This window comes from Amaranthus tricolor, chromosome 3 (genome assembly GCF_026212465.1).
Source record: "Amaranthus tricolor cultivar Red isolate AtriRed21 chromosome 3, ASM2621246v1, whole genome shotgun sequence".
NCBI classification, from domain to species: Eukaryota; Viridiplantae; Streptophyta; class Magnoliopsida; order Caryophyllales; family Amaranthaceae; genus Amaranthus; species Amaranthus tricolor.
Window position 1 is genome coordinate 32,207,059 of NC_080049.1, and position 27,873 is coordinate 32,234,931.

General features: G+C 30.4%; 3 protein-coding genes across 3 annotated transcripts; 1 reads left to right on the plus strand and 2 right to left on the minus strand.

The window, feature by feature from the left end:
- Positions 1-118: 118 nt before the first annotated feature.
- Positions 119-727, minus strand: LOC130808552 (uncharacterized). The gene has a single exon (XM_057674011.1). The coding sequence runs from the start codon at positions 725-727 to the stop codon at positions 119-121; it is 609 nt and encodes a 202-aa protein (XP_057529994.1).
- Positions 728-7,536: 6,809 nt separating this feature from the next.
- LOC130808757 (NAC domain-containing protein 83-like) lies at positions 7,537-9,892 on the plus strand. The gene is made up of 3 exons (XM_057674243.1): positions 7,537-7,998; positions 8,082-8,404; positions 9,226-9,892. Exons 1-3 carry the CDS (start codon positions 7,818-7,820, stop codon positions 9,601-9,603), a joined length of 882 nt encoding a protein of 293 aa, XP_057530226.1. The 5' UTR covers positions 7,537-7,817; the 3' UTR covers positions 9,604-9,892.
- Positions 9,893-18,224: 8,332 nt separating this feature from the next.
- LOC130808215 (uncharacterized) lies at positions 18,225-27,831 on the minus strand. Its single transcript, XM_057673687.1, has 2 exons — positions 27,432-27,831; positions 18,225-23,766 (listed from the first exon to the last, which is right to left on the minus strand). Exons 1-2 carry the CDS (start codon positions 27,573-27,575, stop codon positions 23,665-23,667), a joined length of 246 nt encoding a protein of 81 aa, XP_057529670.1. The 5' UTR covers positions 27,576-27,831; the 3' UTR covers positions 18,225-23,664.
- Between the last annotated feature and the right edge of the window lie 42 nt (positions 27,832-27,873).

The window sequence follows — 27,873 nt, forward strand, 5'->3', positions numbered from 1 at the left end:
TTGATTGTATTGGTTTGGTCTCTGGCTCTCCTCTCTTCCTGTTTTTTGAACTCTTTTGTGCTGCCACTTGATGTGTGAAAGGAAAAATGCCTATCTTTCCATCAAAAATCATCTTACCTTAACTAGAAAAGATTGGTCTTGCAACAGCACACATAAACATGATCTTGGGGATAAATCTTTTAGATTGGATTTCTCTATGTGGCTCTAATTCATCTTGAGTTAGATAAAATGTTTGTTGTGTCCTTGTAATATAAAACAACTTTTCATCAATGTGGACTACATTTGACATCTCATTAAATGTGAAGTTGCTTGTTTGCTCATCAAAAATGCAACTACTAAGACAAAAAATTAACCTGTCGAGTTTATTTTTGTCTGTAAGTAACGGTTTAATTGCGTTGGTGTGCTTTCGAAAGTACTTTTTTTTTTTCCATCTGCATACTGTGGTGTGGCTAACTCCCATGGCCCTTGATAGTGATCTTAAAGTTGTCTTCTTCACTTTTTCAATTGATTTGAATTTGTTTTCATCAAAGGGGATTGATGCCCTTCCTTTGGTCCCTGTCTTCTTATTGTTGACATTAATTGGAACTTCATTTTTTTTTTGATCCCGAATCTGTCTCCATATCCTTTCGATTGTCCTCCTATGCAAATCGTACTTCTTCGCAATTTCATTGATGAACCCATGTTGTGGCTTCCCATTACTGTTTAGTGACGTTAAAAGCTCATGCATTATTTGAGTCTTAGTAAAATTATCTACATCTTTTTTTTTTCCCATTGTATATACTTAATTGAAGGTGGTGGAAATTAATTGAAGCTCCTGACATCTTCACTTAATGCTGTTTATATACATTTACTGATGCTTGGTGGTTTTTGTTGTTGTATGGGCGCAATTTTTTTTAACTTTGGCGCCATTCCACTTAATTTTTTGTTTTCCCTTTACTGTGTTACTAATTGTCAACTCATTGGATTTATGCCTTCTTTTCAATACTGTATTTTTCTTCCACTTTCATTGTTGGCTTCTTTTCATCAGTGTTACAATCTTCTAGTTTCATGGATGGCTTCTTTTCAAAATCAAAACATTTAGATTTTTGTAGTTATTTAATTAATTTTTAACACTAAATGCATACCGTGTTTGTTTTTTTATAAATCTGAAGTCAACGAAAGATTTAATATCCGCATGCGCATGTGGCGTGAGGGTTGCTCGTTTTCAATTGCCGTTCAAAAAACGTTGAAGAAATCAAGAAAGAATTGAATACTTAGTTTATTTTATGATTTTGACGGGTTTTGTAATTTATTTGATGTAATTTTTTGTAATTTAAATTAAGTAGTTTAATGGTTGTTTAATTATTAAAATTTCGGAAATGTATTAATTTCAATTAAGTCTCAAACAATGTGAAACCCAATTTTCCCTCCAAAATTCATTCTATCTACTTTATTAAGCAAAAGGAGGGAATCATTAACAATTAATCCAATTACTTAAAAATACCCAACTACCACTTTTTAATGGATCCCACACAACCCTTAATATCCGTGCCCAAGGAAATGGGACTAATTACTTGGTTCGGAGGGAGTATTATTTTTCTCCCACTCGTTTAATCAATAATTAACATTTTGGAGTATTTTTTTCGTTGCTTTTATTTTGCACAAGATGTAAAATATGTGAAATTTAGTAAAAAGAGAAACTAGATCATAAAACAAAACAAAAAATAACTGAATGAAAAAAAAATAACTGGTTAAGATGAAGAAACAATATAAATTTTTGTGGACGAGATTAAAAAATTGCAAAAAATACTTTTTCCGTTCCATATTGCTAGCAACGTTATTACAAAATAATGCACTATTCGTTCGTCACCCTTAATTTGTGATTAGTTTTTAATCTATAAGTTAAAAATAATCAAGTGATATCTTATTTGATTCGTCTCAATGCAAATTACTTATATCAAATTTTTATAACATTTTGTTTACATAATTAAAAATATTAAAAATCAAATTAACACATTATACTGTGTGAAAAATCAAATGGTGTAAGTATTTTGGAACAGAAAAAAGTACTTCTTCTATTATGTTTTTATTGCTACATTTACATGCGCACAAGAATTAAGAAAAGGTGGACGCAACATTTAAATTATAATTATACCCTCCACTTTTTCTTAATTCAAGAGGGAAAAAAGTTAGTGAAGTATAGACTATGATTAAAATAGAGGTAAAGTAGATATTTATATGATTGTTTTGTTATTAAAAATAAAAAATATATCAAGTAATATAAAATTATCAAAAATAAAAAATATAGTAATTATTTTGAACGAAGGAAGCATAAGACAATGACTAATATAGTTTCCATTGAAGAACATGGAAGATAATAAGCGCAAGCTTCACATATTTACTTCCTCACCTCCTCTTATTCTCCTTATTTGTCCTATTTACTTATTATTTATATTCATCTATTACTCTTAAATTGTATTTAATTATTAATTTATAAATTAAAACATATTCATCTAGTATCTTATTTAATTCGTTTTAATGTAAAGTTTGTTAATATCAATTTTTATAATTTTTAATTATGTATAATTAGATATATTTGAATTGAATAAGCATATTAAATATAGTGTATAAAATAAATAAGAGACTTAAGATGAAAAGAAGATAGTAGGTTTTTGGGATCAAAACTAATGATGACTATTGTTGACGGTCTAAGGGCATAAATGAGGAAAATATTGTAAATGTCACAAATCATAGCAGAATTTTGTGAACTACAATTATGGATAATGACATAAGCTGACTTCAGGCTTACAGTAATCTCCCATTACCCCTTTTTTACTAAAGGCAGCCACCATTTTTATTACACAAATTCTGGTTTAAGGCCTTGATACAGTCTAACTTAATTTAAATAGTATAGTTAAATTTAAATATTTATTTTAAATTAATTAACATTCAACATGTTATTTTAAATGTAAATTTATATATTAAAATTGACTCTTTCAAGTTCGGAATTAAAAACACTTATTTTATAAATTTGAGTTAATTGTATAGACGTATCTTATGGTAAGATCGTCGGGTAAACTTGGTCCTCATAATCAAAACACTCCATTGATCTCAAATGACATAAATACCCTTCTAACAATCGAGAATATAAAATAAAGTAAAATTGTAAATGTTTCCGACATATCGTTTTCACACCACTTGATACAAGGCGTGAAGGAGAGGGAAAACTGAAAAGGGCATAATGGGTATTTCAATGTCAGCAAACTCAAAAAGTAGCTTTTTTATATTAATGTAGGCTGTAGTTTAGTTGTATTAGTAGTAATTGTGGGGTTAAGAGTTGCACTATTCAGTATTCAGCATTGCGACAAATATGTTTTCTCTTACGGTGCTAAATATAATTAATTATCTTTAACAAAATCTTGTACTCCATAAAATGATCACATAATAAGTTATCATAACTTACTTTATTACTACTACTTGATTAGGATTTTTAAAGTATTAATAATTGTTGAAAGGGTAATATACAATCAACATTCTACTCCCTAATGAAAAGCGGACAAAGTTATACCTCCTCTTAATAATTGCTGCACTTTTTTTTTTAATGCTATCTAATGCATGATTATAATTTTTATTATCTTTAATTTCATATGATAAAATATTCTAAAAAATTAATATTATGAAAATATGCATCAAGACGAATCAAATAATATACCATTTGACTACATTTTACTACATACATGGAGAAAATATATATCAAATAAGATCAGTTGATGAACAGTAATGACTACAGGAACCATAGCAACTATTAAAATCCAGAGAAAGCGATATTTTGTATTTTAATCTAATAAAATAACACAATCCTTAAACATCGCCACTCTTTTCCTTTTATCGTCACCCCTATTTTAATGAATTTAAGAAATTGCCCCTGAACTTGAAATTTCTTATATTTACTCCAACCTCACTAAATAACATATTTATCACTCTTAAAACATTAAATTACAATATAAAATTCGTGGATCAAAAGCTAAGAAATTCAAATCGCAAACAAATAATCGAGGTAATTTTCAATCGAATTTAATTAATTGTAAAAAAAAAAAAGAAAAAGTGAGTCGCAGGTTTTGTGCGACTGATCCGCGGCCAAGTCGCACGCGGCTCACTATATTTTTTTTTTAAATAATATATTATTATTATTATTATTATTATTGTTGTTGTTGTTCTTTTTGTTGTTGTTATTATTATTATTATTATTATTATTATTATTATTATTATTATTGTTGATGTTATTATTTGTTTTATTATTATTGGTTTTATTATTTTTTAAATGTTATTATTATTATTATTATTAGTATTGTTTTTTACTTTATTTTTTAAATTATTATTATTATTATTATTATTATTATTATTATTATTATTATTATTATTATTATTAACTTTTTATTTTTCTTTTAAATATTATTTTTATTGTTGATATTGTTGTTATTATTGTTATTGTTAGTAAAAAAAAAATTTAATGTTATTTTTAAATATTGCTTTTGTTATTATTGTTATGATTATTATTATTGTTTTTGTTATTATTGTTATGATTATTATTATTGTTATTATTTTTATTATAAATATTATTATTATTATTATTATTATTATTATTATTATTATTATTATTGTTAATTTAGAAAATTAATTAGAATAATAATAATACTATAATTAATATTTTTGTTGTTAAATTATATTTGTTGATAATGATTAGTTAAATATTGTTGTTGTTAAATTACATTTGTTGATAATGTGTAGTTTAATATGTTAATTAATTATTGTCTTTTGTTCGTGTGGATAATTTAACGTAACGTATGATTAATTTTATTTATTAATAATAGTTAATTAAATTATCAAAATTGTAGTAAATGGCTCGTAAGCAAGGGAAAGGAAAAAGTTTTTTTAGACACTTGTTGAGCGGTAATAAGTCTAGACCTACCCTACTCAAAGGAGACCCTCATAAGAGGGGGGCTACGGGTTCTGCTAGGAGGGTTAGGCATAAAGAGGCTGGCAGACACAATGAGGCCCAACGATCGACTACATTGCACCAAGTGTGCAGTCGGTTTGATGACCAGGCTAGCGTCCAGAGTAGTTGGGGGGTTTCTAGTGATGATGATGATGATGAGTACCAAGGCTCTGTTGGTCGCCCAGTGGATTGGACTGTTGTCCGCGGGCACGACGGTAAATTCACACGTGTCGACCCTAGTTTTGCAGGCGCATCTGAGCATGCCGGAGATAGTCATCTTGATAATGAGCCGACGCTCACAGTCCGCTGGAACGGACTGGTTGATTACATCACCCAAGCCCGGGGGGCCACTGATACGCGCTTGATACCCAGCTATGGGGGGCACATAGCTAAAGTTATTTTTAAGGGCTCTGAGCGCACGCCTCCGGTTCTGGAGTGCCGTAGTAGAAAGAAGCCGTTAGAGGCGATCATCGAACTGTGGGATATGTCTAATGCGCTTTACGATGATCTACCTGCCACTCCCCTCGGTCGGCTACCGTACATTATGCACCAGCACATTGACTGTGCTTTGATATCGGCCTTCGCGGAGATGTGGCAGCCGGATACGAACACCTTCCACATGCCCTGGGGGGAGATGACGATTATGTTGCATGACGTCGGACATTTTTTGCGACTTCAATTTTTTTATTTTTTTATAAAAGAAGACCCATTTTTATCGATTAAAGTACGTACCCAATCGGATTCGTAGTCGCTTTCGTTAGCCATTGTTATCGATTTCAACATTTAGCTTGTTCAAAGTCAAAGAACGTTTTTAGAGAGATTTTACCGTGTTTGAGTTCGTATATTATACAGGGGCGCTACGGAAAATTCAATATATGTAAGGCTGACTTTTGATTTAATGTTTTTAAAGTGATAATAGTGTTATTAAATGAGATTTAAGTGTGTTAAACAAATTTAAAGTTCAGGGACATTTTAGTCATTTTATTAAGGCAGGGGTGGCGATAAAATAAAAAGGGGTAGCGATCAATATAATGCCCTAAAATAAATGTAATGTTTTTAAGTCCTTATACTTTTATTGCATTGTCTTGTAGTGTATTTTGGGTCTTTTGTTTTTATTTACAAATACTTCACGAGTTGAAAATCTAACTAGTTACACTATCTTACGGTTATGATTTATCGTCTTTCCTTTACAGACCATGATATACTGGATATGATAATGAATATAATAAATGTGATACTAATTGAAGAAAGAGATGAAGTATGTGGAATATATAAAAAGAAATTTTAAATATATGAATGAGATTCAAAGATTGTGGTAGAGTTCATTTTCAAACAAAAACAATGTTACTTCATGCATTCCTTTGAGTTAGCTACATAAAATCAACCTTGATTTGAATAATGTAGCAAAGTTAAAAAGACAACGGAATAATTAAGAAAAAATTACCAGGAATAATACAATTTTTTGCTTATTTTTCAACAATAATACTAACTTTTAATTAACCATGAATAATACCAACATAAAAGATTGTTTTCCTAGAAAATCCCTAATATGTTAAAAATCAAATTATAGGTGATTATAAGACAAAAAAAATTTGGTAAATTAGTTAATAAACTAAAGTTGGTATTATTCTAGGAAAATATTCCTCTAAATTGGTATTATTCATGATTAATTAATAGTTGGTATTATTGTAGAAAAAGTAACAAAAGATTGCATTATTCACGGTAATTTTTTCAATAATTAATAGGACAACACAAAATAAAAATTAAGGAAAATTGATAGAAACAAAGGTATTACATTATATTATAAATTATAAGTAAATGTAGGATAAGGATATATTCGGCTTGTTGGTTGGTCAAAAAAGTCAAAAAATATTTCATAAATGACTTTTAAGCCAAAATGAAAAAAAAAGCTGACTTTTGTTTGTTAGCCCTCTTTTTTGATAATAAACGTCAACATTCAATATCTAATTTTACCAAAAATATTCCTAATTATCCACCTTAAGGTTGTTTGGCAGTTGACTATTGACTTTTAAAGTTAGCTTGTTTGATCAGCTGAAATGTTGGCTTTTTTTGTTGACTTTTTCAGCTAACTTAAAAATCAATAAAAACAATTTATAATTCTAATTTATCAAATAAGTCAACTAAAAAAGCTAAGTGTAAATTGTCAAACACAAACACCCTCTTATCTAACTAACCTAATAGCAATAAAACCTTTAAAATTTTCAACTAGTAAAAAAGCAAGTAAAAGAGCCGACATCGAGAAAAACCCAAAGATAGAACTTGCGTTCCGGTATTGACGTGAGCTGGATTTGCCCTATTATCCCAAAACCTGAAAGTAGTCTGTAGACTGTAGCAAAGGCAAAGTGGTGTGTGTATAATTTGCTTTCTTTATCTTTCCTTGCTGTACTAGTATTTTTATACGATATACAACATGATCAGTTTCGTCTCAACTGAACCAACATTTTTAATTTAATAAATAATACCCCACCTTGTATTTAATAATTCTCGTCAAATAAATAAAATAAAATAAAATAAAAAAGATTGCCATTCGACTCCAAACACTACCCAAAAAAACACAAACCTTTGTCATTTTAAATAGTTAACGTCAAAGGGAAAAGAGGTTGAGTCTGGTTTACGCCAATTCTTCCCTTTTAATTTCCTTATTCTAATCTTCTCTCTTAACCTCAATCTCCCCATTACTATAAAGAACCTTCCCTTTTCCCCTCTCTCTCTTCAACTCTCTCTTCAACTCTCTCTTTTCCCTCCTTTTCTTCTTCTTCTTCTTCTTCTTCTCCTCTCTACTGTTACAGAGTACTAAAGGAAATCAGACCCAATTTAGATAATGGAAAGGATGAGTTTTGTCAAAAATGGAGTATTAAGATTACCACCTGGGTTTAGATTTCACCCTACTGATGAAGAATTAGTTGTACAGTACTTAAAACGTAAGGTTTATGCTTGTCCTTTACCTGCTTCTATCATCCCTGAAGTTGATGTTTGTAAAGCTGATCCATGGGATTTGCCTGGTAAGCTTTTAAAGTTTTGATTTTTACTGCATTTTTGTGAAATTCTTTGGTTTTCTGATATGGGTTTTGGGTTTAATTTGCAGGGGAAACAAGGGAAGAAAGGTATTTTTTTAGTACTAAAGAGGCTAAGTACCCAAATGGGAATAGATCAAACAGAGCAACAGTGTCTGGGTATTGGAAAGCTACAGGGAAAGATAAAGCTGTTTTTGGTGGTGGGAGAAGTAACAATAATAATCATAGTGTTGTTGTTGGTATGAAGAAAACTCTTGTTTTCTATCGAGGAAAACCTCCTTATGGGTCCAGAACTGATTGGATTATGCATGAATATCGCCTTGTTGATGCTAATGATCAACCTCAATTTATTTCACGAATTCTTAATTCCCCTTTCAACAAGAATTTGATACAGGTATACTAAATATATTTACTTGTAATTGTCCGGCAATCAGCTCAATCAAACACCTAAACCATGCTATGTATGCTCTTTCACTTCCCCTCATATCTAAGCCTTTATGATTCTAATCTTTTCTATTCAGACCAAATGTCTCGTTATAAATTAAAGAAGGAATCACGGTATAAAGGTGTTCACATATTAGTATAAAATACTTCTTTTGTTTCATTCGTTATACATGCTACATTTGACTTTTTACGCTATCTAATATGTTTTGATTATTTATGTATTGAACTATATACATTTGAAAACTGTAAAAACTTAATATTATGAAATTACGTGATTTAAACAATTTAAATAAGATTTTACTTAACTATATTTTTTCTTAGACGTTAGCCGTAATATATAGAATAAGCTGAAACGATAAATAGTGTTAAAAACTTTTATGTAGCGAGTATTTAAGAAGTAAGAAAGAGACCTCAATTTAAAGTGCTCACATATATAAAAATGACTTTAAATAGATTAAGACAATTACGTTGGCCACTTATACTATATTAAATCACAAAAAAAAAGTAAAATTAAAAGGATTTTGGTTGAGTTGTTGATGATTACACACGATCAAAGTTTTGAACTTTTAAAATTTTTCAAATTGAAAGGGAGTAAACATATGAGTGGGGGAAATTTTATATTTGTAATTCATCTTTATTATAATTATAAGCAAATTATCAGTGGGAATCTTTAGAGCTAAAATTCTGTCCCCACATTATAAGAAAACATAATTAAACAAATATTTTCAACCATTTTATCCTAAAAAATTGACTTTTTTTGGATACTTGCAGAGAACAGGAGAAACAAGAGGGAATTGGGTGTTATGCAGAATTTTCCTTAAGAAAAGGAATAAGAATGCAGCGACCAAAAATGATGACGAGGAAGAAGAAGAGATAATATGTGAGGAAGAGAATAAAAAATATAATTTTTATAAGCAGAATATACAGAATAAGATAAAAATGATAACTAAACTTGAAAAGCCAATTTTCTATGATTTTATGTCTAGAGACTTGAATTTGCCTGCTCCTTCTTCCTCCTCATCAGGATCAAGTGCTGTCACTAACCACGACGACCATGACCACCACCACGATGATTCGTCGGACGAAATCGACGAAAGCAGTAGCAGCTGCAGTTGTAATAGTTTGGCATATTTTAGAAGAAAACTTTAACAATCAAGAAGTATAGGTCAATTAATTAAGTTATTGTACCCGAGTTTACAAGTAACAAATTAGAAGTATATTATTATTAGTAGGGAGTAATAATAAGTAATGTTAAGTTATTTTAGTGTTTTATTTTCGTGTTTTAAATTTCCAACAAAAAGGAAGAACCAAAACTTTAAAGAGGGAGTATTTAAGGGTTCTACGTCAAGATATTAGTGGTAATTGTCAAATTTTACAAGCATTGGATTCATTTGTGTACTGCTTTTGGCCATTACTTCAAAACACCATTTTTCACTAAGATAATATATTATCAATATTAAACTTTAATCACCTTAATTTCTAACTTTTTTATGTTTATTACTATATTATATAAAAAAACAACTTAATTAAAAATTAACCTGATAGTTGAGATTATAATACAAAAATAAAGTTGTATTACCGTGTTGTGACTTTATTGTAAAGATTTTTGAGTTTACAGAAATCAAAATATTAGCTACATTGACTCTAAAATTATCCATATTAACCACGATATCCAATTTGCAATCGTGTCAAAATCATACGGTAGGTGTTCATTTTTGTTATACTCCATATTCGATTATTTAATTGTACTTTCCCATTTTTTTTATAAAATTTGCCAATGTCAATGGAAAATCTATTTCTTGCAATTTACGCCTTGTTTGTAGTCGAACTTTATGATGAAATGCTTCTATGACCATGCAAACGAGGAAAAAGGTACAATTGTTACGGCTCAATTCTCAATTCTTACAGCTAAAAAAGATGTTAAAGTTATTGGCACGATTGGGAATAGTTTTATGGAATTAAAAGGCATAAAAGAGGATGGAGTTCATGTGCAAGACTGAGTTTTAAAATCACCTCAATTTATTGCTTATGACAAAATATAATCAGAAAAATTACTAAGATTGGCACACTTTTACATACCATCCAAAAAATATATGACAAAATATTATTAGTCAATTAGGATATTAATGTCATTTTATTTGGACCTACTACTCAACTTTTAAATTGGTGAACTTATTGTTAATATCAATATATAATAGGAAAATACGAGGTATCTTTCTCATAAGTCAAGGAAATAAGATCCCATAAGAATATTACAATAAAGAGAATAGACTCTTATAAAATGTATACACTATTTTTAAATTGCCGATGTAAGATAAATCATTCTAACCATAACAAAGAAACTTTGCTTAAAAGAGATTTGCTTTTGGTTACTCTGTTTATTTGGGTTGTCTTAAATGTAGAGGGAGTAAGCATAAGAATAAAAACATAATTTTAGCAAAGATCTTAACAGCATCACGAGGAGAACCTTTTGCAGTGTTTGCATTTTCTAAAGAAAAGGGAAAGATAACAAAGTCAACATTACCCAGCAACGTACCGGGTTCTTCTTAAATGCGGCTGGAACCCGATGAAACTATTCTTGTCAACACATCGATTCACTATTTATTCACCTAAAAGTTTAAGCTGATAATTATAATTTAAATGCATGTTATATACTTCCTCCATTCCATATTAGTGGTAACATTAGTAAAATTGACACTATTTATTCATTACTCTTAATTTGCAATTAGTTTTTAATCTATAACTTAAATATAGTCAAGTGAAATTTTGTTTAATTCGTATTATTGCAAAGATTATTAATTTAATATTAAATTTTTATAATTTTTTATTATATATAATTAAAGATACTAAGGATTAAATTAATGCATTGAACTATGTGAAAAAAAACAAATGTTGCAAGTAAATTAAAACGGAAAAAGTACTTTATTATACCTCCTCATATAATAATCCTTTGGTAATTGAAAGGCACAATGAAAGAAATTCAAAATTGTCACTTATGACAACAAATCAACTCAATAAAAAACTCAAAGAAATAGTTAAGACTCTTATATACTACATATTATATACTCTATTATATGTATGCTAATTATAGTATGAAAATACCTATTTTGTAATATATACACATCTTTCCATGTATCACAAGCTAATGGTATTTTGGGAAAATTACAAGTCACACCACAACATTAAGTGACATGAGTTTCGATAGCTATGTCTACTTTTTACAAGATGTGCTATTCAACTTTCTTATATCACCCAACAAGGAAACAACCCACTTTCATAAATTCATGTTTGATACGTATCCGACACTTGATATTGATTTTATGCATCATTTGAGATCTTTGAAATTTGAGATCTCCACTATACCAAAGATAAAATTACTTAAAAACATTGCATTTGTGTCTAAAACATACATTTATGTCATCTATGCTTTGTTTATTGTTGTGATATTTATGATTGCTTTTATATTTCATTGGTTATATTATTAGCATTTTTTTTTATCCTGCATTGTCCATCTTGTTTTTTTTTTCTATTTTTTCTTGTCTTAATTTGCATTTCTTTATAGGTTTTTTTTGAGCCAAGAGACTCTTTCCCTACATCTTTTGTTATGAATATAGTTTGTCGTCTTTCATCCTTCCCCATATCCTAGTTATAGTTTTTGTGAGCGACATATACATTATGTATAATGATGATGAATACTACAATGGAATAAAACAAAGAAAAACTTATCAAATTTATTTTAGATGCTTTTAACGAATTCGACATTTATGCACTGGTCCTTTGAAATAAAGGAAATTTTTTTTTTTTCAATTTTCTCTCGGAAAAATTTTATCTTCCAAACTTTATCTATCATTAAAAAAATTTCTATTTAAAGCCTTTTTAAAGTTCAACTACTACTTCGTTTTTCAAGTAATGTTTGGGTATCTCTTAGTAACCCAACAATCTCAACTACTAAGTAGGAGTAGTAAGCAGTCACCATTCAAAGGACCTAAAAAGATCAAAATATCCAAAGTGTCATTAATACATAAGATTAGTGATTAGTACACACAATTATCACCCAAATTCACAAGAAATATAATATAAGCTTGTGTTACCCACAGATTCTCTCAAATCTCAATAAATACTCTACCAATCATTTAGGAGTAGTAGTTTATTTGCATTTACAATGAGGAGCAAACATATTTTATGAGAATCTCAGTTGAAGAAGCAAAACATTCCAGGGATAAATTTTCCACTACATCTGTTTTAATTGTCATACTCACTGCATCAAACACAAGAAACCAACACAATGTAGGGTCCCCTACTTCAAGGGAGAAAGAAGATAATTTCCACTACTATGGAGGTAATACATTCCCTTAGCCTCCCCTAGGATAAATATTTACCTCATAAAATTAAAAGCTTCCTTTATTTTTTATTACTTGCAACCATTCTTCCACCTTTACAACAATTAAATTTCACTAAAATTTCTCATTTATCAATTTTATTTTCTTACTTTGACAAAGTGACATATTATGAGAATAATAATCGCTTTTAATTAGTAGCAAATTCAAGGAGATTGAAAGAGTAAGTTTATTACATAACTCTTTTTGCGAATTTTTTCCTAAAATAATGCAATCCTTTAAAATATTTTCCAATTTTCCTTAAAGGGAAAAATATTTCCCCGATTACTGTCCACGTAGGAAAGTTGGGTTTATTTTTTTTTCCTTTTTTTTATAAAACCGCTTCCTCAAATAGCGGTTTGATGAGGAATTCAAACAAAACCGTTACATGAAATGGTGTTTTACAATTTTTTTTTTTTAAATTTCAGGTGGCCATCTCAGTTGGCGGTTTTAGTTGGTTCATAAAAACACTAAACCGCCATCTGAGATGGCGATATACTTTAGTATAATTCTTTTTGCTTCGTGTAATAATTTTGAAATTTACCTCATCTCAAAATACAAAGTTAAATTAGTGCATAGGTATTATTCCTTCATAGAAGTTCCTTTGCTTTAGTGGTAAGCACTTAAGTTGTTAAGTTGTGAGGTTATGGGATAAAAACCTGTGCCCCACATTTTCAGCATTTTTGTTGCTTTTTTTAAATTATAGAATAAAGCAAAGGTAAATTACCAAAATGCCATCTAAGATGGCGGTTTGTTCTGAATATTCTTTTTTTGAAAAATCTGTCTAACGTGGACAGTAGATAGGGAATTATTTTCCCTTTGACGTAAAGTGAAAATTATTTTCCTAAATTACAATATTTTGAAAAAAAATTCTTTTATTGCAAGATGAATTTGCTACAAAAAGTGGTGTTCACTAACCTTTGAAGCCATCACTAACTTTTGCCCAAATTATGTAAAATAGAACTCTAATATAATAACAATAATAATAATAATATCAAAATCTTAATTTAAAAAGATTAATATATTATTTATTGAGATAGAAAAAAAAAATTGTCTTAGGGTTTTAAATTCAAAAGACTTAATAGTTAATTTGATAGAGTTCCGAAAGGCTAATCTAAATAGGTATAGTGATGACACTAAATTAGCATTTAAATTATGTTGATGTCAAAGAAAACAAGGAACCTAAACCAATTGTCTAAACTAAATGTCATCACGTATAAGCATGCAATTTCTTGCATAATTGAACAAAGTTCATGAACTTTGGAATATCTACCCCAACAATTTTTTTTTTAAATGTTCACATGTTACTAGATTTAAATGTTATTTTTTAGATTATAGAACATTCGAAAAGAATGAGAAAATTTAGAGAAAATAAAAATCTAAATGTTAATGAAAATAACTGAATAAGTGATATTTGCTTTAATAAAAACAAATCCAATTCACTAATAATACGTTATATTAAAAAGTTTGAAAATTTTCAAGTGTTACCACTAAAGAGAGTTTTGCCAAATGAAACCCATTTATTGGCTGAAAAATGACATGACATTTAATTTTAAGCTTGATCAATATATCTACCATTAAAGTATCTTTGACTAGTATTTATTTATAGTTAAATTGAGTAAGTTAGAGAATATAATATTGTGCATAATATATTGCTAATAATTTTTAAAATTACAGAGTTAATTTATACATATAACTGTCAAAATTGAGTATTTCTATTGCATAATATCTCTGACTTTATTTTATAATATTATATATTTATATATGTGGATGTTCAAAAAATTGTTCATGGATATATAGACTAGTATTCTATAAAGTAGTTCTTGTGTTTAGATGGATCTTTTCTGACTTTTATGTGCCTTTGCTCCTAATTAGCATATAATATAAGATTGAATCATAATTAATCAAAAAGTGTCCAAGTAATCAAAGACACTTGTAAAAGAAACCGCTTCTAATCAGCCCTTAAAGGGGTTGACTTGCCTTAGTGTAATTCATAACTTTTAATATTATAATTAAACCAATTATCATATGATTACGACTATCATATAGTTTATACATGATTTTGTATTATTTAAATCCATAATAATCAAACGTAATGGAACATAATGCTTAATTACCACATTTAATCTCAATGTCATGCTACTAAAAATTTGCTGAGACAATTTAGACGAAGTTATGAAAGTGGACAAATGAACAATTAGGAAATGCCAAGTGGATATGGCACAAATAAGGGACGGCTATATATATTAGACTCAATTAAGCGTTTGATTAAGAATTGATTACAAACTCTTAACTCTTAATCAGACTAATTAGTTTTTAAATAACATATATATATATATATATATATATATATATATATATATATATATATATATATATATATATATATATATATATATATATATATATATATATATATATATATATATATATATATATATATATATATATATATACATGCAAAGAAAAGTTCAAAAGCAAAAACCAAGTAAAAAAAGGGTTTAAAAGTTTAGGACAAATTCTTTTAACCCAATACTAATTTAAAAAACAAACGAAAAAGACAGTTTTTCATTTACTTAATTTTCTAAAAAAAGTTATTAATAGTCTATTTATATGAACTCATCTCATAATAGGACGGTCTCATATAAAACTTGCGAAAAGTTTAGATGCAGATACAATAAAGTATGTTTCTTGCATTTGAAAACTCTTATTTAATAAAGTTATAATGTAGTGTTTTATTACGATATTTTGACACTTTATTTCGAATTGAATAAAAGAAATCATAAAAATGTAATGAAGAGGAAAGGGGAAGAAGGAAATAAAAAATGCCGACCATGGTTACTTGAGACAATGGATTTGAGTAATCAAAAATGGATGTTGGAGTTCTTCACGTCACCCAACCTTAAATCAAAAATCACTTTCATGACAATAATAATGAAGATAAAAGAGAAGCAGGAATTGTCAATGACGTGGGTTGTAGGCAGGGCCGTCATCATAGACTTCAAATTAATGCTTCCCTTGTTCTATTATATTTCTATCAAATAAACTTTTACGCAATTTATTATTACTATTTATTATTCAATTGTAATTTACATATTTCAATTATTATATAAGAAAGAAGCATAGTAATGTGAGATTTTGTTTTATTCGCCTCGTCCTATATTTTCTCAATATCAATTTTTTATAATTTTTAGTTATGTATAACTTTACATATAAAAAATCCGACAAGCGCATTGGATTGCGCAAAAATGTGTCTATTGTACGTACTTTGGAATGGAGGAAGTCTGAAGAAAGAGAGAATACGCAATCATTAATTAGAGAGTAATTATTATTTTTTAATAAAAATTTAAAATTTAATGCTCATCTAAATTCATTTTCTTAGCCTACTTTGTAATAAAAGAAAAAGAAAGACATTTGTTAAATTATAAATAGTTTATAAGGTTTGGAGTTTAATATTTACTAAGGGTGCTTTCATAGATGAGTTACCTTACTAACTTCTTACACTCCTATCTATTATCTTTTGGTATCTTATTAGCTTAGTAATACTTTTTTTTGAATGCTTTTCTCATTACCCCTAAGTCTTTTAGTTTGCAACGTATGAGAAGTTTTTGAATTATATGTTGCAAATTCAAATGGGATGAAGAAATGTTTTTTTTCGCTCCATTTGCTTAACTTCATCGTTTTCATCTTCTTCCTCTTCTCCGTAATTCCTTTTTATTATTCTAATGTCATTAAGTAGTTTTCACCAAGAGTGTGATTTAAAAGGATCAGATATATATAACTTTATTAATAATAAAACTATCAAATATATTATTTCTCTTCTCCATAATCAACAGAAATCAACTATAGCAAATTTATCCTATCCTTGTGACTTGCGAGAAACTTTTAATATAAGTGTTAAACTCAAAAGGGATGATAAATGAAGTAGTATTTTTCATGTGCTACATTCCTTTAGTCAAGAATCATGATTATACATTTTTTTTCACCTAATTTCATTCATAATCTGAGTTTTTAGGTTCAATAAAGCAATTTATATGCAAAAAAGACAAAAAAAAGTTTAGCCTTTAGCTTCACCCTGAATTACTATTACAACCATACAATACTGAGTATCAGGTCAGGACAAATACACAAAGAAGAACAACCACTAACCAATTGGGGACCCTCAAAGGTTATAAATGTAATAATGGGCATCTTGGCAGGTTTGAGATTGCCCAAACAGTGCTTAATGTTAAATAGAGGTGTAGATCTCATTTTTGGAACCGAATTTGACTTAACCTACTTTCAAAATAAATATAAAATAATATAAAAATCAATGTGGATACAAAATTCGATTTTAAATCGACCCGAAAAACCTAATCCGAAATTGATCAGATAATCCTAATGATCACTTTAGTGTAACCTAGCAGATAGGGAATTAATTCAATCAGATGTAGGTTGATTGGCATGGCTGATAACTCCAATAAATTCAAAATGGCTTCTTGATTGAGCTAGTTTTCAAGTTTTAGAGGGGTTTGCCTAGTTTTTCTTTAACAATGACATGTCTTTTTCTATGATTTTCCATTACTTCATCTACTATTTAAGCCTAAAATGATCCCCAGGCCCCAAGTCAATTTAATCCTAATAAGAGTACCATAGCCAATAGCCATAACTGCTGTTTTTATCACATGTCTCCAGTTATGTTTTTTGGTTCCTTAGCTAAAAGTTGCTAGAAATTAGAACTTAATTTAATGATTTAATTATATAATTCACAATTAATATTGCAATATTTTTAGAAATAGTTTAAATTATGAGAGGAGTTTTTATAGTAATTTCAATCATCATTGTAAGGATACCTTGTCAAAATGTTAATCCCTCCCATTCAGAGTAATTGTCCCATTTGATTGGGCACGAATATTAAGAGTGGGATGAGGTCCATCAAAGAGGTGTTAGTTGAGATTTTTTAAGTGATTGGATTAATTGGGTAAGTAGTAAAGGTGAGGGTATTTTCGTAATTATGTGTGTGAACTAAAGATACTTAGGTAAAAACCATTAATAAAAAGAAAAGTGAGATAATTAATATGAATTTGCCAAATAAAAAAATGGGACAATTAATCGAGCGAGTATTTTTTTCTCACAAAATTTGTTTCCTTTCTCTTGACACCCTCCTCTTAACTAAGAGTTTTGACACAGCACGTAATATCCAAATCAACTAAATCGAAATTTGGATGAGTCAATGTCCCTTTAATTCTGATATACAATACATAAAAAGCTCACATATTGATTTTCGAAATTTAGCAAAATGAAAGGAATGGAAGAGTATATATACTTGAAAAAATCATTTTTGAAAAAAAAATATTCAAATTTTAGAATTAGTACCAAAAAAAAATTAACTAGTTTATTTGTGCAAATTGCAATACATGCCTGTTATTACTCAAGGTTAAATACTTAAACTTCAATGAAAATTTGAATGAATTAAACAAAAAATTATTAAAAAATCAAAAAATAAATAATGTTTTAAAATGTTTTTCAAAATAAGCACTTTTTTCTCAGAAGTGAAATTTGATTGTTCACTATTACTAACAGACTAACAGCGAACAAAGAAGGATGGTAAAATAAAGTCAAGTTCTTTGTTCGCTGTTACTAACAGCGAATAAAGACTTTGATGTTTTTTTACCAGGTCTTTGTGGTAACTGCGAACAAAGAACTTGACTTTTTTTTGACCCGCCTTTTTTATTCGCTGTTAGTAACAACGAACAATCCAAATTTCAACTCTAAGAAAAAAAAACTTACTTTAAAAAATATTTTAAAACATTAGTTACTATTTAACTTTTTATATTATTTTACTTATTTAGTTCAAATTTTCAACTTCAATCATCCAAGTACAAAAGCTAACAAAGGCTCTTCTTTCCTTAATATGGGACAAAAGTCAATTTGTAGATACACTAATTATGGTCATCAACTCACCACTAAACTTGATGCAAATTTATCTTTAATATTCTTCCATATTCTAATCCAATAATTCAAAACCTACTAGCTACTATGACCTTTTATAACATTTGGCATGAGGAGTTGTACTTCTCCCTTCCTCTCATAGTATTGATTTACAAGCTTGAAATATACTTCTATTATAGTTGCAATTAATAATGACATTCCTCCACGCAATATGCTACGACCAAATACCAATGATAGGGAGAGATTTCAGAACAAAGGTAATATATGACTACATCTAGATAAGAATAAAAATAACATACCAAATGTTACTACCAATTTTTTACTCACTAATTACCACTAAATGGTTAGCTAATCCCATTCTAAGCTAAAGCTAGTGAACTTCTCTATCACAGACTAAAGCACCAGTCCAAACTACATAAGTGTGTATTAGGGAATAACAAAGACTAGGTGAGTATGTAATAATAGCAAGATGATGAATATTGATTTACTCATAGTCATGAGGTTGGTACAGGTCACTAGTGTCAGTGTGGCTTCCAGCACTGAGTTGCTTAACTTCAAGGAGAGACCCAACTGTACATCTATCTAAATTCTAAAGAAGCAAGCAGCTAAAAAGAAAAAATACAGCTGTAGTAGTAAATAGGTGAGAGGTCAATTTATGATTCAAAGATGAGTTAGTTGTTGATCCAAAGAGATTAACAATAAGGGCAAACAGACTACTGGTATAAGATGGACCAAACACTCGCCTTTATATGTGTGCTCAGTTTCCATTCTTTTATTTCATGTTATTATTAAAAGTTTTTAAACAAGTGACCCGGGTTTAAATTCCCCCTTAATTAATAAGATATAGAAGTAGATTAGCTCAGTTAACAACAAATACAAATGCCAAGTGGCTACCGCCTACTCTAACTTACCCTTGTAATAACAAAATAGTTGTTTCCAATTGATTTTTAAATGCGAACATCATCTAGAACTTCAATAATAAGAAGCATAAATACTTTAATATGGAGTAGGAATTTACTGTAGTCCATTATAAAGCGAAAGTAAAGAACCATAAAATTTTGACTCCATCAAGAATGAACATAACAACCATTATGAAAAAAATCATGGAATCATATAATAAAAGATCATTTGCTATAATTTGCATATGCCTATAAAAGTGATACAAGTATGTAAGTAAGAAACAAAGAACCCGAAAAAGTTTGCACACAGCAATAGGAAAATACAGCACACAAACTAAACCATTTAAAGCAAGAAGAGGAAGGGCGCATGCAAATTGTCATATTTAGGGAGTGGAGTATACAGACTACTCAAAACTTGTTTTGGGTAAAGGAAGAGGGTGCAAGGGAAGTTAAAGGTGAACAAACAACATATTTCCTGCTCTTTCTTTTCTTAAACGTTTCGACTAGTATAACAAACTGGAATTTCCTTTATTTAGTCAGTAAGTCGAGAAAGAAGAGAAATGAGATCAAACAGAGTTACTCATCCTTTACTTTTCTCCCTAGACATGAAAAAAATGTTGAACTGTGTAATTTCTTACCTAAGTTAACTTAAGGTTCATTCTAGGGCTTCTAAATAGAGGGAGTTGGATATACTTGGCCTTTTCCTTGTGCGTGTAAGGGAACGGTTATTTCGATTTGACCCTTTTGTTGATAAGTATCATCTAGTTGTTCGTTTCGTACCCCTCAAAAGAAAGAATAGATTAGAGATTAATACAGTCCAATACATGTCAGCACCAACGACGGATTTTTGGACTTCACTGAAAATGAACCAAGTAGTCCCTTATAGAAGTTCTAGCCTCACAAGGAAGTATAGTTTATCTCCTATTCCGACTTCAATTTATCTAAATAGAGTAAAGATGCCAGGACCACATACACCATGTATAGCACGAAAGAGACAATGATTCTCTCACTATCAAGCATTCAAGTGGCTTAGCTTAGTGGCCAGGGTCTTCTTCATAAGTTATGGTAAGATGGGAATGACTATCGAGTATCAGACATTTCTAATATATATCGTTACGTCTTGAAGGAGCTAATGTATCAAGCTATGGCTGAAACACCGCAAACGAACGCCACCATGCCCTCATCGGTGTATGTCTAATGAGCATAAAACAAAGAACCTACATAACACATAAGAGTCCCACTATAAGGGTTAATTTTAGAGCAAGTTTCTAATCTAAGGGGTCTTACTGAGTAACTGGAACTTATTTACCAGATTCATTTGGCTCTATTTCAGAATCTGATAAACAAAGCTATGTTGGCTTATAGACTGTATTATTACCCGATCAACCACATCTCTGTGGACAAGTAAAGACATGTTAATTTAAGAGAAGTTGAATGCCAAGAACTTATTTCAGAATCGAATTCAAGACCTTACTTTGGAAAAACAGTATCTGCTCCAACTGAAACAAACCCCGATTTTAAATACAGCATCGTCAAAACACCAATACCAACATATAAGATTGGATACAAGGATCAAAACAACGTAACATGAGAAACCGTCAAAAATAAAGATTATAATTCATAAGCCTCTAGCTAAATACTAATCTATAACTAAAAAAGTCAATTCCAATACGCATTGGCATGTTCTCTTCCTCTGTTCATTTTTATTGTCATATGTAACTACAAATCATAATTCATGTCATTCTTCACACATGTTATTCATTTATCTTCTCCCTACCTCTTTCTTTTCTAAATTCTCAAAATTCCAACCTCCCCATTTTCAGTTTTCTAAACGGTGCATACTTCGGTCTTAGTTCCACATGATCCAACCAGCATAAACTCTCTTTTTCATCAATATTTGAGACTCCAAAACCTTTTCTTATGTCAACAATTCAAATTCTATTCTTTGAAGTATGCCGACTCATCCACCTTATATCCACCTTATATGCGTCCTCAACTACCACATCTCGTACAATGATCTTTTCTAAAAGCTCAATATTATAACTCATCTAGTGGCTGTAGTCATTTGAATTTTTCTTGTACACTTCTTTTTGCCTCAAATACTGTTTTAAACTTGACTTCTTGTAGTTAAATGTTCTTCCTACTAGCTCCTAAAATCCAAGCAGCTAATTCATTAAAAACATTATTTACAAGATTAGAAAGTCGCATCTAATTCTTTCGGTTAATATAGAAACACAAATTCTTATGAGAGATCATCTCTAATTGGACCGACTTATTATATATTTTTTAATATATTGTAAGTAGGCATTAAAAATAATGTAAGTAGACATTTAAAATATGGAAAACAGGTATTAAGAATATGGTAATTAAGTATTAAAGATAATATAAGTAGACATTAAGAATACGATAAGTAAAAATTAATCTTTAATGGATTAGGCTTCAAATATGTCTCTCAAGAAACTAGTTGATATAGAATAGCCATCAGCCAGCATTAAAAGCTCATGGTTATATATGGTCTGCCTCGACATATTAAATATCACATCAACCTTAAAATACCTTTAACAACAAAAGTCAAAATTGGATGAATCTTCATAATAAAAGTGAATTAAACGTAAGGTTGCCGTAGTGGAAGTTTCCCCAAAAATCAATGTGAATTGTGGAAGCAACAAAGACTTGTTAATATGAAAGATAATCAACTTTCTTCTTAAAAAGATGACAAGCCTTTTCATCCATACGTACTGTTCTCTTAACACCTCTTAGTGTCATAGGTTACGTCTAACAATCCAAATGAAAGGAGTAAAAAGGGTCAAAAATTCTCATTTCACGTCTTTAAATGTCTTATTTATATTTATTTAAAATTCTGATAATATTTATTATTAAAGGTTAAGTACAAACAATCACCGTCTTCACAAAAGTAAGATAAGCTTAAAATATAAGCCTAAATGAAAGCTATCTAATGGCCCTGGGATAATAAAATTTAATAAAACGGCTTGTCTTTGAACATCTAAGATTTCAAGATCAATCCCCCAAGATTCAAAGAAGATCCTCAAATGGAGTTGTCATAGCCTAATGCGAATTGCCTCTTAGGTTTATGGCTATCCTCAAAGTCAGTATCATTCAAATATGGACCACCAAATTACATAAGATAATATACCCAATTGTTCCAATACCCTTTAAAACTAGCAAGGGGCATCATTTCATGGCCAATTACTCGCATGTATCAAATTGTGAGATCAAATCCTAGACGACAAAATGCACTCCTGAGCCAAACAAGAAAAAGTTCATACTAACCACTACAGGAGAATAAAAAGTCAATTTCAACCTAAGGTAACTTAGCATTCCAACGAGGAGTATACCCCATGCCCATATACTCTAAATAGGATGAGATCTTTTGCTAGTGAGCTATCTCATTTAGTTTCTTAAGTCCACATAAGACAAGTTTGGGCCTTCCAACAGCTCTTACAGGACAGCGTATACCAACTCAAACCTAGGAGTAAAAATCGTAACATCTTTGATTTAATCCTATATCAACATTTTCATCTCATGAATATTGCACCAAAACATGCTTCTTCAATATTACCACAAAATAATTGGCTAATTTCCTACAAAATGACCACCCAATGTCAAGGGTTATTCAGCCACAGTAAAAGTAAGAAATTAAAGATGATACCAACTAAATTGCATCTAGTGAAAGTGTGAGATTAAGGCATGAGGATGAAATTCAAGATGTTAAAGAGTTTAAAGCAACCTAGTGATGTGAGATCAGGAATTGTCACCGCGCAAAAAAAAAAAAAAAAGATTTATATCACAAAAAGATCCAACCTTCCAAGAGTTAAGCAAAATATTTGTATTTGATAGTCAAGCATCCATAATTTTAAGGTAAACAAGGTTTTGTGATTTCACCAGTGAATTTTCGTCGAAATTCAAGCAGGAAAGATTTAGAAAGATACAAAATTTAAAACTATGGTGCATCCCTAAGCTCATCCTCTACTCCTCAATTTTGTTCACGAATCTTGACTGATCTCCCTTGTGCTTGCTGAGCCATTGTTAAGACCGTTCAGTTTTGAAGAAGGCTCCTGTGAACAAGACTTCAGCACTGCTTCATTCTGTGAACGTTTTGTGTTTTAACAAAATAATGGATGTCAACAAGTGATATGTATCTGGCAAGTCAAAATTCAATCAGAGTACTCAAGATACTGTAACAGCAGCACAGATGACCATATATATCCAAACTCCATAGCTACATATGCACAAGCACAGCACTTGTATCCTTATCAAACAAAACATAAGTTTTTATCTGCTGCTGTGCTTCTTATACTTAGCAACAGCACAATTGAATAAAGCAAATCATGCAACCATGAAGATCACATAATAGTTTATTGCAATTAAATGTTACAATAAACTAATGAGGGCAAGAAATATAAGAATCACTCTGATTAAAAACAAGATGCAATGTAAGTTTTTTAGTAAAATTCAGGAAAGATTCAGAAATAGCAAATAAGACACAGCGCACATTTGCTACTTGTGAGCAGTGATCTTCCTTTAAAAAGCTATATCCTAAGGATTCTTGAATATACTAAAACAATATCTATGAAAGGAAATGGATCTGAAGTGACAATAGTGCAATAATTTTTGAAGGTAATGGGCATTAAATAACCATTATCAAATATAGAAACCACATGTACCACTAAGTACAACATTAGTAACAAAAATGAGAAGAGAGACATAACAGGCAAGAAATAGGTATCACAAAGCAAATACAAGTCAAACGGCCAAGAAATGAAAGCTACATGTTTTACAATAAATTGAATGCCTAAAAAATTCTCAACACCCAAACTATCTTGGAGCCTACTACAATAAACTAATAGAAAAAATTATAGAGGTCAAGGGTCATCCTCTTAATTAACTCTAAATTTGCAAAGACAAGTTGATTTTGGACGCCTACATACAAAAGCATTTATAGCTCATTAGGCCAAACCGTGCCTCCACTTAACTCCTTAATTATCTATGTCTTGATCCTGAAATGAGTGAAACTCTCCATCACCACAGTCATACGTTACAATTACTTTTTTTGTAATTTCTACTTTGAGTCTATGACCATGCTTCGAGTGAATCATCAATGTTCCAAACCTTGAATGTGGACCTTGTCTCAATCATTAATATTTTGACGATTTTCGTTGGGATAACAAGCAACAAACTAGCAGCTTAGTATAATAGCAAAAACTCAAAGCAAACAAATAACAAATAAGACATACTCTTAAAATAATCAACTCTTAAGAACAGAAGTAACAGAAATTTTCCACACCCAAATCAGCCCAAGACCCAAACTACTTAGCTTGTACCAACCTCACAGCCATCTGCCATTACAAAATCACCCTGGCATCTCCAAACATTCCCACTCCTCATTCATTCCAACCACATGAAGCCCCGGTAGTGACAATCCCATGTTGCATGCAAATTAGATTCCAACACCCAGCCTCCATTTCCTTCATGAGCTTGAGCAAGCCCTCTTACGATAGTAAATCCCAGTGACATGCATGCCATACAAACAACTTCATATATTAACTCAAAAATACCTGCCCCTGCCATTTCCTATTACAGTAAATATTCGTGACTTAACAATCATGAAGTGTACAAATTGTCCTAAACTAACATATGGTGGAAGTTCATCAACAGGAAATGAAACAGGAATGGAGACTTAAAAGCAAGTGAACTCCACCGAAAGAAAGAATAACGCCTCTCATATATGTGCTACATATGTATCCCATCAGCTAGTGCTCTGGTTCACCGATCCAATGTAAACATCTTGCATACTTTGAATACACAATTTCTTCTCACAACATTGAGTTTTATAAACAAATACCAGGAATTATAAACCTAACAACTAATCTTAGTAGTTCCTCAGCCCCACCTCTAATTTCACAATAGTCTGGCATCCTAATTCCAAGGCGTTTACAAAGCATTAATTGCTCTTATAATCACGGAATTCGTTAGAGAAAAATTATTTGAATTACTAACTTCTAAAAACAACCTAAACAAAAAAAAGCAGCATTTCATTTGAATTGCAAGGAAAATATCTTGAAAGACCATGAGGCGAATGTTAAACTTTAAATTACATAAGATTAAATTTGCATCTCCCGTTCTCCCTTGATTGTCATCTACTATTTACTAGTCATTTACTCGTTGACTATCAAAAAGCTTGTGGCTAATATTACACAAGTACACTAAAAGGTGTTCTCAATGAAAAGAATAAAACGTTATTTACATTCAGCATCTTCTTTTAATACCTTTTCAATCGCATGAATCTCACAGAAGTCACATTACTTTCATAATAAAGCATCAACAATACCTTTCCATTACCATTTACCAACAAATCATTAATGGAAAACTACTCAGGTCCTGATGTGGTCAAGCAGTTTTTTTCTAAAAAAGAGAGGGAAGTATCTCATTTGATAAAGGGGTGGCAATAAGAACAAAGACTATGAGTTTGGGATTCGTAATGATCATGGATAGTAAAATGCACTCAAATATAAGTTTACATGGTGTACCATAGTGTCCATCTTGATTATATAGGGTTGTAAGGAGAAGTTTGTTAGAAAGAACTAATGCATGCACCATTACTTGAATAAAGGGAAAAAAGATAGAATTTGGGACATTTAAGCATGTCATTGACATGTAATTTGATGGACTAAAGTAATTTGCAAAATTCATAAAGATTACACGAAAATATGGCTATACATTGTGCACCCTCACACAGACAGTTCGGACTAGAGGAGAAACAAACCTTATATATAACGTGACTTCTATCCTCATTCAGACAATATTGGTTTCAAAGTGAAGCATAACATTAAATATGATCACATTACAATCAGTTTTGGACACCCTAATCCATACCCATCAGGTGATTTTTCAACTTCACCTCGCACTAGACTTAAGAAATGCTTGGACGAGCGAAAATAAAGGAAAAAGAAGGGGAGGGAAATAAAGGAAATTTCCATTATTTGGATAGCAAAAACGGAGGTAAGGGGAGAAGAAGCGAAGGGAAATAAAACAAAGGAAATTGGATGGAAAACCATCCCTACATTTTGTACAAAACAAATTGATCCAACAAATGGAAAGGTTTGTTAATAAAACATAACACTCCTCCTTTACCTCTCTTCCCTTTCATGTTGCACATTAATGGATTACACTAGGCCTAGAATCATTCTATTCTAACCTTAGACCTAAACATATTCTTCTTTTTCTTCTCTCTCTTTCCAAGTGTAATCCTTGTATGAGTTCTTCATTGAACTCCATTGAAATTCTCTATATTAATCAAAGCTAGCCAACACGAGGAGTCGAGGACATAACCCTAGTTGGGTGAAACTCGTTAAATGTTGTATATTTTGTCCTATTATTGCATAAGTTATTTATCATTCCTTGGTAGTTCATTGATTAGAAGTGATTGTTGCATCAAGAACCATCCTATCATTGTTCTTGGAACTCTTCGCATATAATGTTGTGATCTTTGATTGCAACCAAGCTTCCTTTCAAAGATGATGAAGCTATAACCTATAAGCTTGCAAACTTGAAACTTTACAACACAAAAATATGATTGTAACATTGTCATAATTAAGCCAAAGAAAATTAAAAATTAGGGTTTCGAATATGACAAGTAGAAATATACTTCTATATAACAATCAATCAATCAATTATAAAAGGAACAGAATTAGAACCTCCATTAAAGGCATAATGTGTAAAAAAAGAGATAATCAGCAGAGAAAAATGAAACCTGCCAAACACGACGAAGGCGCTTCTTGGCATTAGCTTTGCGAGTAGAAGTAAGCTTAATACGCTTCCAAAGAAGACCACCAGAATCGTGTTTTTTGACAATCTCCATCATCCTGGTTCCCCAGAAAGCTCCAATTCCTCTCATTTTCTCTCAACTGCTGTTCTTCTGGGAGACTGGGTACAAATAGAAGTATGATTGTTGCCTTTGCTGTGGTCGGATAAGGATTTCGGTGATTCGTGTATTTAAATACGGCGGCGATTTGGGCGCCCTAACCCAATAGTGGAAGAACCGAACAACTCTTGCACAGTGTGATTTTTTACACCAATTAGCAATAGACCGTTTATGGGGAAGTCTCAGACTCTCGGTTGGATTCGTTGGACATTAAACTTGTTCATTTTAGAGTAAGGGTGGATTCCTATTTCCTAATATTAAGCTTGTCTTA